Raw genomic sequence first — 12,739 nt, forward strand, 5'->3', positions numbered from 1 at the left:
ATTTCAGGCGAATCCTTTACTGACTTAGCCACCAGGGAAGCCCAAGAGTACTGGAGTGGGTAGCCTATCCCTTATCAGGGGATCTTCCCGACCCAGGAATCAAAACGGGGTCTCCTGCATTGTAGGCAGATACCTTACTGTCTGAGCTACCAAGGACGCCCCTCAAATCAACCATACTTCAATCTAGAAAAAAGTGATGACTAGCTAGGTGCCAGTTGACTACTCACTGAATGTTGCTTTTGTCTCCTTCCCCAGCAGACACACCAGCTACATGGGAGCAGGAAACCAGACAGGAGTATCACAGTTCCTCCTCCTGGGCCTCTCAGATGATCCAGAACTGCAGCCCCTTCTCTTTGGAGTGTTCCTGTCCATGTTCCTGGTTGCCATGTTGGGGAACCTGCTCATCATCCTGGCCATCAGCACTGACTCCCACCTCCACACCCCCATGTACTTCTTCCTCTCTCACCTGTCCTTTGTTGACATCTGCTTTGTCTCCACCACTGTCCCGAGGATGCTAGTGAATATTCAGACACAGAGAAAAGACATCTCCTACATAGGCTGCTTCACTCAGGTGTATTTCTTTATGGTTTTTGCTGGAATGGACAGTTTCCTCCTGACCGTGATGGCCTATGACCGGTTTGTGGCCATCTGCCAACCCCTGCACTACATGGTCATCATGAACTCCCACTTCTGTGGTCTCCTGGTTCTCACGTGTTGGCTTATCATTTTATTCAGCTCCCTGTTTCATGTGCTACTGATGATGCGGCTGACTTTCTGTATTGGAACTGAAATTCCACATTTCTTCTGTGAACTGACTCAGATTCTCAAGGCAGCCTGCTCGGACACCCTCATCAATAACATCTGCTTGTATGTGGCGACTGTCCTGCTGTGTATGTTTCCTCTGACTGGGATCCTCTTTTCTTACTCTCAGATTGTCTCCTCTTTTTTGAAGATGGCCTCCACTGAGGGCAAGCACAAGGCATTTTCCACCTGCATGTCTCACCTCACTGTGGTCTCCTTGTTCTATGGGACAAGCCTGGGGGTTTACCTCACTTCTGATGTGACCCACTCTTCCCAGAGACACTCCATTGCCTCACTGATGTACACTGTAGTCACTCCGATGCTGAACCCCTTCATCTACAGCCTGAGGAACAAGGATGTGAAAGGGGCCCTGGCCAGGCTCCTGAGTCTAGGCGCCCCCTGTCTGTGATGAGTCACTGACCTCAGAACTAAGTGAACATTGAGAACCCCAAAGACAAATGCTGTAGATTTGAATCTCCTGGCTCCTTTTCTCCCTCAAAAGACATGTTCATTTCTTCTTTTCCTAAAGCACCTGTGACTTCACTTTTGTTGGATTATTTTTTAAGACATTTTTTGGATGGAGACCATTTTTAAAAATCTTTATTGAATGTGTTACAACATTGCTTCTGGTTTTATGTTTTGGTTTTTCTGTCTGTGAGGCATGTGGGATCATGTAGCTCCCAGACCAGGTAACAAGAGGCACCCCCTGGCCTGGAAGGGGAAGTCTTACCACTGGGCTGCCAGAGAAGTCCCCACTTCTGTTTTTGTATTAGTTTCTGCACAGCATTGTTGTCAGTAAATTTTTTTTGACATTTTCATTATATGCTGTCCATAAAATTTCATGGTTTTACATGCTTTCTTGTAGCCATTCTAACAGTTTCTAACTTCAGATTTGGAGCACTTTATCAAGTGCTGAGCTGGTAGTCCCCAAATTAGCCTCTTAAATTTGGTGTTCTTCACATTCATTTGGTTGTGGGCTTGTTATCTCCAAAAGAAATGGGATACAAATCATACAATAGACGTAACAAAGAGTTTCTCATATCAGGATTGTGCTTGTTTCTTCACATGTGTGACTTTATATCTTCTTGAAAACACTTCTTTGAGATATTTTCTCTTATTCACCCCAGTTTTCAAAAGAAGTGGCTTCCCTGATGGTTCAGACAGTAAAGAATCAGCCTGTATTGGCAGGAGACATGGGTTCGAACCCTGGGTCAGGAAGATCCCTTGGAGAAGGAAATGGCAACCTACTGCAGTATTCTTGCCTGGGGAATCCCTTGGACAGAGGAATCTTGCAGTCTACAGTCCATGTGGTTGCAAAGAGTCAGATGTGACTTAAGATGAAGCAACAACAACAACAACAACAACAATTTTTTGATTACAGGAAATAGGCTGCATTTAGCCTCCAAGATCTCTGAATTCCAAGGGCAGGTTCAAACAGTTGTTAATTTGGGAAGGGAGGGGATGCAGAGACAAAGGAGGAACAGTCAAGAAACAATAGTGCAATTCTCAAAACATCCAACATGTACATTACCATTGTAAAATAGGGGCTTCCTCGGTGGCTGATATGGTAGAGAATCTGCCTGCAATGTGGGAGACCTGGGTTTGGTCCCTGGGTTGGGAAGATCCCCTGAAGGAGGGCAGGGCAACCCCAGAGGATCCTAGTGGGGCTACAGTGCATGGGGTCATAAAGAGTCAGACACAACTGAGTGACTAAACAGAGCACCCCACATGTAAAATAGATGACCAGTGTGAATTTGATGCATGAAGCAGGGCACTCAAAGACAGTGGTCTGAGACAACCTAGAGGGGCACGGTGGGGAGGGAGGTGGGAGGGGGGTTCAGGATGGGGGGGACACATGTGTACCTGTGGCCGATTCATGTTGATATTTGGCAAAAAACCATCATAATATTGCAAAACAATTATCATCCAATTAAAATAAATGAATAAATTTTTAAAAATAACTGGAGAAAAAAAGACTCAATAGTACAGTCTTGGTGTAGGGATATAGGTGAAGATGGTAAGTGACTTAGGCCAGCTAAGTGAAAACTCAACTGAACTTCCCAAGGACAGAACATGGAGAACAGAAACCTTCAGTGGCAAATACCAGAGCATGTCCCTCAGGAAGTGCTGATGGAGTAAGAAGGAAAAAGGGGAGAAAGTGGGTATCAGTGGTATCTGGGGAAAGAGTGCCCCAGGCAGAGGTTAAGGTTAATACAAAGACCCTGAGGTAGGAGACTGCATGGGGGTGGGAATGGGGGTTAGCTGGAGCAGAGTGAATGAGGGAGCAACAGTAGAACAGGACAGGTATCTCGGATGATCCTATGAGCCTTTCTCTGCCATTGAATGACTCACACTTTCATTTACTCTGAATGAGATGGGGAGTCATTGCGGGGATTTGAGCAGACGTGTAACATGATCTGATAAGATTTTAAAGATCATTCTGGCTGCTGGGTCGAGCATGGATTGTAGGGTATAAGGTAGCCTGTTTGGACTTACCTGTAGGCAAACCTGGTGAGATATAGGTACCTAGACTCAAGGGGAGGATACCAGTGTAAGAACTGGGAAGTAGTCAGTGTATTGTATTTTGAAGGCAGAACTAAAAGGATCTGCTTCCAGGCAGGATACATGTGTGAGAGAAAGAGAAAAGACAAGAATGACTCCAGGATTGGGGGCCTGAACAACTGAAAAAATAGAATTGAATTCATTGAGATGGGTTTCCCAGGTTGTACAGTGATAAAGAATCCACCTGCAATGCAGGAGACAAGGGTTTGATCCCTGGGTCAGGAAGACCCCTTGGAGAAGGAAGTGGCAACCCACTTCAGTATTCTTGCCTGGTAAATCCCATCAGCAGGGGAGCTGGGCTGACTATAGACCAGTCTGCAAAGAGCCGGACACGACTGAGCCGCTGAGCTCAACAGCAGACATCCATTGAGACACGGAGGGTGAGAATGGAGAAAATTTGAGAAGGAAAAGGGACACCAGAGATTCAGAAATATCTCAAAAGTGAGATATTTCAAATGGATATATATTCTATGAGTCCACATATAAGAAATACGAAGAGTAGTCAAATTTATAGAGACAAAATAGAATGGTGGTTTCCAGGGGATAGAGGAAGGGAGTAAACATGATTAGTGTTTACCAGGTCCAGAGTTTCAAGTTGGGAAAGGTGAAAAAGACCTGGAGATGGATGATGGTGATGAATGCTGAACAATGTGAATATACTTAATGCCAAGTGTATAGAACTGTACACATAAAAATGATTATGATGGAGAGATGGATCCAAAAAAAAAAAAAATATCGCTGTGATTATTTCAAACAGTATTCTGCCTTTGTTTCCCTCTGGGCTTCCCTGACAGCTCAGTTGGTGAAGAATCTGCGTGCAATGCAGGAGACCCTGATTTAATTCCTGGGTCTGGAAGATCCACTGGAGAAGGGATAGGCTACCCACTCTAGTATTCTTGGGCTTCCCTTGTGGCTCAGCTGGTGCAGAATCTGCCTACAATGCGGAGTTTGATGGGAAAGGCTACCCACTCCAGTATTCTGGCCTGGAGAATTTCATGGATTGTACAGTCCATGGGGTCACAGAGTTGGACATGACTGAGCGACTTTCACTTAACTTCACTTCTATGTTTCCCTCTAAGAGTTTTATAGTATTCAATCTTACATTTAGGTCTTTAATCTATTTTGAGTTTATTTTTGTATATGGTATTAAAGAATGTTCTACTTTCATATGTATGTTATGTAAATGTAATCACAATAAAAGCATTAAGTAACATAAAATAATCGCAGTCAGACATGATTGAAGCAACTGAGCAGCAGCAGCACAAAATAAAGGAGAAAGATTGAGGCTTATTTCTAATAATATTTTCAACATCATTATAAAATAATAGAGCTTAGTTAGGATTTTTTGGATAAAAATTTTATTCTTATTTGTTTTTTGACCACAGCACACAGTATACAAGATCTTAGTTCCCCAAGTAGGGGTCAGACTCATGCCCTCTGCATTGGAAGCGTGGTCTTAACCACTGGACAGTTAGGGAAGTTCCAAGATAAAAATTTTAACATTTTCCCTCAACAATATAGATGAGGGTTTCTCAACCTCAATAATACTGATATTTTTGGTCTGTATTATTAATATTGGTCATAGAGTCTATCCTGTATATTGTCTGATGTTTATCAGGATCCCTGGCCTCTACTCCTGAGATACCAGCACTGAGTCGTGATAAACAGAAACTGGTTATTCCAGTGTTCTCAACCAGACTGATTTTGCCAGTTGTTCCAGAGAGGGCAAAATCAGTCTGGTTGAGAACACTGGAATAAAATAAAATTCTGTGGATAACAGAATTGATGGTGTATGCTTTCAAAGAGATGGGATCATAGAAAAAGTAACATTTTGGGGAGGATAAAACGTCAGGTTATCTTGGAAAGGTTGAGTTGATGGCCTTCAGAACACCCCGTTATTATCTGAGAGTTAAGTGGTATTGGTCTGGATATCATTAACCTGCATAAGTGACAGTATAAGTTAATTAATCATACAGACAGAAGAAGTTCCTGCTGAGAGATTTAGGAGTTATTAATAGAAATAGAAGCCCATGCTTGAGTGAATCCTACCCATGATGCTTCAGTTCTCAGTTATAGAGCCTCACCTGGATATATGATCTCATATGACCTGTTATAATATCCAATCATCCACATTCCCATTTCTTCAAAGGGAAATAAAACACTCATAGACCCATACTCCCCTTTGGGTAGTGCTCCAAACTTTTAAAGAGCTTGGTCAGTATTTGCTACTTCCATTTTCACAATATTCCTTCTCTTCTCAACCAACTCATCAGGAGTATTTCTACCTCCATTACAACTGTGTTCCCTAAGGTCTGCAGTGACCTCACTTGCCAAATAAGTTTCAAGGGATATTTCTTTTTGTCAAAGTGCTTGCTGTCTCAGTAGCAATATCACTAATGGCTGCATTCCCTTTCTTGAAATAGGGACTTTTCTAAAGCATTTTGTTTCTGTTACAATGGGATTCCCAGAGTCAAGTCCACTGGGCAACTTGCAGCATTAACACATCCCTGAGGGAGAAACTTCTAACTTTGAAATCAAATACTATAAGGGGGAAGCAAGAATTAGGGCAGACTCTTAAGGAGCCTTGAGAGAATTCTTCATGAAGAAACCTTTTTAATCTCCAGGGGAATAATCTTGACTGTAAATGTTTGACTGTAGCCAGATAAATTAAGAATAATTGCAAGAAAGAAATTTGCCTCTTTTTACTGTGATCTTCAGGGAAACAGCAGTGGCAGAAAGTTTCTTTTCTATTATTCTCCTTCTACCCCAAGGGAGCTTAATTCTTTAAAGAGTAGAGTGACAATAGGCCAATTTATTTAATGAGGCAGTCTGAGAATTCAGCTACCAAAGTCCTGAAAACTTTTAAAATAAGCTTTCAGTGTCCCCAAGGCAAAGTATCTTGGACTTCCCAGACATAAGGTGTGAATTCCCTTCTTGGATAATTTCCCTGTACTTTCTGGAAGAAAATGTGCACTGTAGGAAAACAACCAAGGCAAGTAGGGGTTTCCATGATGTCATCTGAAAGAGGCAGTTTATCAAAGTAAAGGCTGTGGGTGGGGATAGAGAAGGGAGATGTAAGCAATGGAAGGAAAACTTATTAGACAGAGTCCTAGGGACACAAAGAAGAATAGTGTTTCTCAAAGTTTTGTCTCCAGACCAGCAGCATCAACATCACCTGAGAGCTTGTTAGACATGCACAGTTTTGGCCTTCATCCCAGATCTATTGATGGTAAGTTAGGAACTCCAGGGTCAGCCCTAGCTACTTGTATTTAACAAGCCACCTGAGTGGATCCTATGGGTGGCTAAAATTTGAAAACAAGTGCCTTAGGGGATTTGTTGAAATGAGTGATGAAAGACCCTCACAAGGCTGCATCTTCAGAGATCTGAGAGATATTTCACCTCCAACATCTGATCTACAAATGATGATACATTTGTTGTCACTTTAAAATGTTTATCTCCCTCTCTTGTTTTCTTTTAATGCATTTGTTTGAATTGTCAAAATAAATTTAAATACTGTGGTTTATAGCAGTAATTTTTGCATATGTGCTAATTGCCATTTCTTAAAGCTTCCATGTGCCATTGAAAGTTACCTCTCATTTAAAGATCAAAATTTATTATTTTAAAGATATATCTTTATTTTTCTAGCTGGAGATCTCGCACCCTTCCCTTCCACATATTCATGTACGAATTGCCCTTTGCAGCAATGACTGTTAAAAATGAATAAATACATTTTTAAAACTTAATTTTTATTGGAGTATAGTTGCTTTGCTATGTGTTAGTTTCTACTATATGGCAAAGTGAATGTATGTATGTATGAATGTATGTATATGTATATAGCAAAGTGTATATATGTATACATATATCCTCTTTTTTGAATTCCCTTCCCATTTGAAAAAGTGAAAGTGTTAGTCCCTCAGTTGTGCCTGATTCTTTGTGACCCCATGGACTGTAACCTCTGTCCATGGAATGCTCCAGGCAAGAACACTGGAGTAGGTAGCAATTTCCTTCTCCAGGGGATCTTCCTGACCGAGGGATAAAACTTGGGTCTTCCGCATGATAGGCATATTCTCTACTGCCTGAGTCACTAGGAAAGCTCTGACTATAGTTAGATCTCCAGAATTTATGCATCGTCTATCTGGAAATTTGCATCCTTTGACCAGTATCTCCCCATTTCCCCAACCCATAGTCCCTGGAGAAACTGCTTGCATGAAATAAAAATTAAATTGTGTAGAGTCAACAGAAATAAGGAAAGAGATTTATACCTGTGCCACTGAATATAGGAGCATGTGAGAATACATAGTTGGGATCTTTGATTCTTGATTCTAAAAATACTATGAAAAATTATAATTCTTACTGGCCCTATTTTAAAACTAAGAAACTGACATTTCAATAGACTGAGCAACAAACTTTTTAGAGACAGTAGATATTAATAGTTTCAACTACAATTCATACTTAGAATTATAAGTTGATTCAAGAGAGGGGTTGTGGACTTCACTTTCATGTGTGCGCAGTTGCTTTAGTTATGTCCAACTCTTTGAGATCCTATGGACTGTAGCCCACCAGACTCCTGTCCATGGAATTCCCCAGGCATGAATACTGGAGTGTGTTGCTATTTCCTCCTCCAGGGGATCTTTCTGACCCAGGGATTGAAGCGAGACCTCCCTTACTGGGCGGATTCATTACCACTGAGCCACCAGGGAGAGGAATATAAAAGAATTCGGGAACCATGTCTTAAAACTGCCACAAATTGTGTCAAATATGGGTTTACTGAGGGAGCTACATGGAGAATCATCGAGTTCCTGCAAAGCTCTTAAATCAGTAAGACATTGAAAGAGACAAAGAGAAAGAAGGTGGTAAACGGTTCACCTCTTCTTCAAGGCACTCACCCACTTCCACTCTCCTTATTTTCAATCCATGAAGCAGATGGTGTTCCGTGTTTCTGTGTGTTATGACACTTGTGGCTCCTCTGAACATGCATTCCATCCCTTCCAAGTGTGACTGCAACTGTCTCCAAGACTACAGGGCTTGACTTTATTCCTGTCCCAACTGGCATCAAGTTACTCCTATTGAAGGTCCTGCCTTTTCGAAGGCATTGACTTAGAGAAAGATACAATCTCCATGACTCAAGATATTCGGTTCCCTTATGGTTGTCAGGAGGAGGGCATGGCAACCCACTCCAGTATATTTGCCTGGAGAATCCCATGGACAGAGGAACCTGATGGGCTGCAGTCCATAGAGTGGCAAAGAGTCAGACACAACTGAAATGACTTAGCACTGGTTGCCAGAGAGGAAGGGAAAGGATACTTAGGGAGTTTGGTATAGACACGTACACACTACTATATTTAAAATGGTTACCAATAAGGACCTACTGTATAGCACATGGAACTCTGCTCAATGTTATGTGGCATCCTAGATGGGAGGAGAGTCTGGGGGGAGAATGAATGCATGTATATGTATGGCTGAATCCCTTCTCTGTTCACCTTTCAGGATCCCAACATTTTTAATTGGCTATACCCCAGTATTCCTTGGAAGGAAAGTTATGACCAACCCAGATAGCATATTAAAAAGCAGAGACATTACTTTGCCAACAAAAGTCCGTCTAGTCAAGGCTATGGTTTTTCCAGTGGTCATGTATGGATGTGATAGTTGGACTGTGAAGAAAGCTGAGCACCAAAGAATTGATGCTTTTGAACTGTGGTGTTGGAGAAGACTCTTGAGAGTCCCTTGGACTGCAAGGAGATCCAACCAGTTCAACCTAAAGGAGATCAGTCCTGGGTGTTCAATGGAAGGACTGATGCTGAAGCTGAAACTCCAATACTTTGGCCACCTCATGTGAAGAGTTGACTTATTGGAAAAGACCCTGATGCTGGGAGGGATTGAGGGCAAGAGGAGAAGGGGATGACAGAGGATGAGATGGCTGGATGGCATTACTGACTCAATGAACATGAGTTTGGGTAAACTCCGGGAGCTGGTGATGGACAGGGAGGCCTGGCGTGCTGTGATTCACGGGGCTGCAAAGAGTCAGACACGACTGAGCCACTGAACTGAACTGAACTGAACCCCAGTACTAAATGAAAATTTAAAAAAAAAAAAAGAAAAAAAAAGACTCTTAGTTACCCCTTCTCTCTGCCCAGTCCTAAGAGATTAAACTCTTGGGGAGAGATAGGAAACAGATGGCCCATCAGTCTCATACACTGTCCAACTTAGCCCTTGCTTGGGACCAATTTGTACTTTCCAAAGGTTTTGCATGCTGGTTTTCAGGGTTCAGTTCAGTCACTCATTGTGCGAGACAGGCTTGGATCTCCTTTAGTAAAACATTCTCTTCACAACAAAACTGCTTAGTCTCACCCCCTTTCTTGAGATATGGATTGTCTCCTGATCTTGTGACCATTATTATCCTTTGTTTCCTTGGTAACAGTTACTGTACGTTTGGTTTTCTGATCTTTATCATTATCGAAAGAAATTTCTTGTACTACAGCCTATATATACTCACAGAAAAATCATTAAAACACCTTTGCTCCACCAGAGCTTGGGTCCCCGTGTCTTTCTCTCTTTCTTTCTCTCTCTCTCCCTCCCTCTGGCTCTCTTTCACTTTCTTATCATCGACTCCGGCCGCCAGGTCCCCGGTCCATTAAAGGACCCCAACAAGTGGCACCTAGGACACAGACACTGGTATACGTGGTATTTCGGATGGAGTGACTCCAGGCTTATTGAGGTCAGGGCCTATTGAGGTCGGTAAGTACTAAGACACGGGTCAAATGTCTGGAAAGCCCCACCATTTCTGTATTTTGCTTTACCATTTGTCTAAAGCTCAGGGACTTTTGGCTTCGTGCCAATGAATAGAGGCTTACTTTCAAACAGTGGTTAAATGTAACCCTTGGTTCCCTGATAAATGCAGTTTTGATTTAGAAATTTGGCACTGAGTCAAAGAAAATGTTGACTGAGCTGCCAAACAAGGAAAAAATATTCCAATTGATTTCTAGCCCCCATGGGCTCTCATTAAAGCTGTAATTCTGCCATTTCAAGGTAAATTCTAGCCATTCCAATATTCAACAACATACAGAACACTTATTACATGAATATAAATTAAATGATAAAACTTTACAAAAGGACCAATTGAAACAACATAAAATATTTCAAAATTTTCTTACTAGCCCTGCCCTGGTTGCTCCAAATGCTTCTCCTCTGCCAACAGGTGCAACTCCCAAAGTCTCTCGTTTGTTGGAACCTAATGAAAGTTATGCTAATTTTTTAGCAGATTAGAAACCGCTATTTCCCGTACTGTAATTGGAGAAGAAACCAAGAAACAGCTAGAGAAATTACTTGCTTATGAGAATGCAAATCAGAAATGTCAAAGAGCTATCACTGCAATTCGTGAGACTGGTACAATTATTGATTATTTGAAGGCTTGTCACAATTTAGGATCAAAAACTCAAAAGATGCAAATACTAGCTGAAACAATGGCTACTACCTTTAAAAAGGGAAATGAAGGATGCTTTACATCTGGAGATAAAATCCATTTAAAAAGGGACTGCCCTAAGAAGGTTAATATAAAACCTCCAAGAATTCGCCCTCGCTGCTGTAGAGGAATGCATTGGGCCAAAGACTATATCTAAATTTGATATTGAAGAAATATCTATTCCAGAAAATTCCAAACAGGGGACCCACCCCAGTTCCCCTACAACAAAAACCAGGGGCAAATTCTATCTTTCCCCTCAAACCCTCGACATCCGGCAATACTGCTGTCAATATACCAGCCCTAAATGATTTTTTCCTTTACCCTTAAGCAGTCCCTTCTAGAATACCTACCAGACTATTTGGACCCCTACCCCCACAAACCTTCAGTCTTTTCTTTGGCTGATCTAATTTGGCTTATAAAGGAATTACTGTTCACCCTGAAATAATTGATTCAAATTATAAAGGAGAGATTCAAATTATGATGTCATCTCAGATTCTATTGCAATTCAAAAAGGGGGACAAAATTGCTCAATTACTTCTTTTGCCTTACATTTCTATTAACTCTTCTAATAATGTACAGACAGGCAGATTTGGCAGTATAGATCAAAAACAATCCTTATGGACATCATTGGTATCTGAATATACCCAACTAAACATAAATATCAAAATTAATAGTAAAATATTTTCTGATCTCCTCAGCACTGAACCTAATATTACTATTATGTCCAAACACTTATGGCCCAAATCCTGGCCTATACATAAGGTCTCTTGCCAAATTGCAGGATTTTCCCAAACCAAAGTACAAGAAATTTAGCAAAATGTTCAAATCTACCCATATGATAGACCAAAAGGTCAATCTACAACATTAAGACCTTATGTGATAGATGCACCCCTTTATCTAATAGGAGGGGACTTACTTATGCAATGGCAAGCTCAGATATACATTCCACATTTTTCCTAGGGGCCACTGCTCTTTTAACAAACAAAACAATTACTAAAATAACTGAGAAAAATGACGAGCCTATTTGGACAGATCAATGGCCCCTTATGAAAGAAAAATTACAAGCGACTAAAGATCTTATAGACACACAGTTAGAATTGAAACATATTGAGGAATCTTGCTCTTCTTGGAACTCTCCTATTTTTGTTATAAAAAAGAAATCTAACAAGTGGTGCCTCTTAACAGACCTTAGAAAAGTTAATGCATCTATGAAACCTATGGGTGCATTACAAACAGAGATTCCCATCACCTATTACTAGTCCTCAAAATTGGCACATTATTATTACTGATTTACAAGATTGCCTTTTTAATATGTCTTTATACCCTTTAGACCGGGAGAAATTCACTTTCTCTCTCCCTTATCCTAAACATATCGGGCCTCATAAAAGATTTCAATAGACTATGTTACCTCAGGGTATGCTTAACAGTCCTAGTATTTGTCAAAATTTTGTAGCCAAGGCTTTACTTCCTATGTGACAGCAATTCCCTCATGCATATATCATTAATAATATACTATAACTACAAAAAGGAGAAATTATATTTTTGACCCTGAATGGCCATGATAATTCTTTGGACTCCAGAGAAAACTGATTAAAATAAAATCTTTTTTGAAATTGCAAAACTGGTTCTTCTTACACATGCAGTTAGGAAAAGGTTAACTTGTTAAAATACTTTTTTGGAGCTCCAATTCTGCCTGGGAAACAAAAACAGACTTAAGAAAAAACCTAAAGTTAACTTTTATCATGTCCTTGGGATACACAGCCAACTTTATCTAGGACTCCAGCCATAAACAAACTGGTGGAACTCAAAATAAATAAATAAAACAAAAAGGTATTTTAAATTTCAAATGGAAAACTATGCCTATCTATCTAAAATTATCTATGTCTCAGTATATGTCCTTGTTTTTGGATAATATGA

At 40.8% G+C, this 12,739-nt stretch overlaps 1 protein-coding gene across 1 annotated transcript; it reads left to right on the forward strand.

Annotated features, from left to right (window-relative positions):
- The first annotated feature begins 271 nt into the window (after positions 1-271).
- LOC136166247 (olfactory receptor 7D4-like) lies at positions 272-1,210 on the forward strand. Its single transcript, XM_065932310.1, has one exon. The coding sequence runs from the start codon at positions 272-274 to the stop codon at positions 1,208-1,210; it is 939 nt and encodes a 312-aa protein (XP_065788382.1).
- Positions 1,211-12,739: the final 11,529 nt, after the last annotated feature.

Source organism: Muntiacus reevesi, chromosome 1 (assembly GCF_963930625.1).
Source record: "Muntiacus reevesi chromosome 1, mMunRee1.1, whole genome shotgun sequence".
Taxonomy (NCBI): domain Eukaryota; kingdom Metazoa; phylum Chordata; class Mammalia; order Artiodactyla; family Cervidae; genus Muntiacus; species Muntiacus reevesi.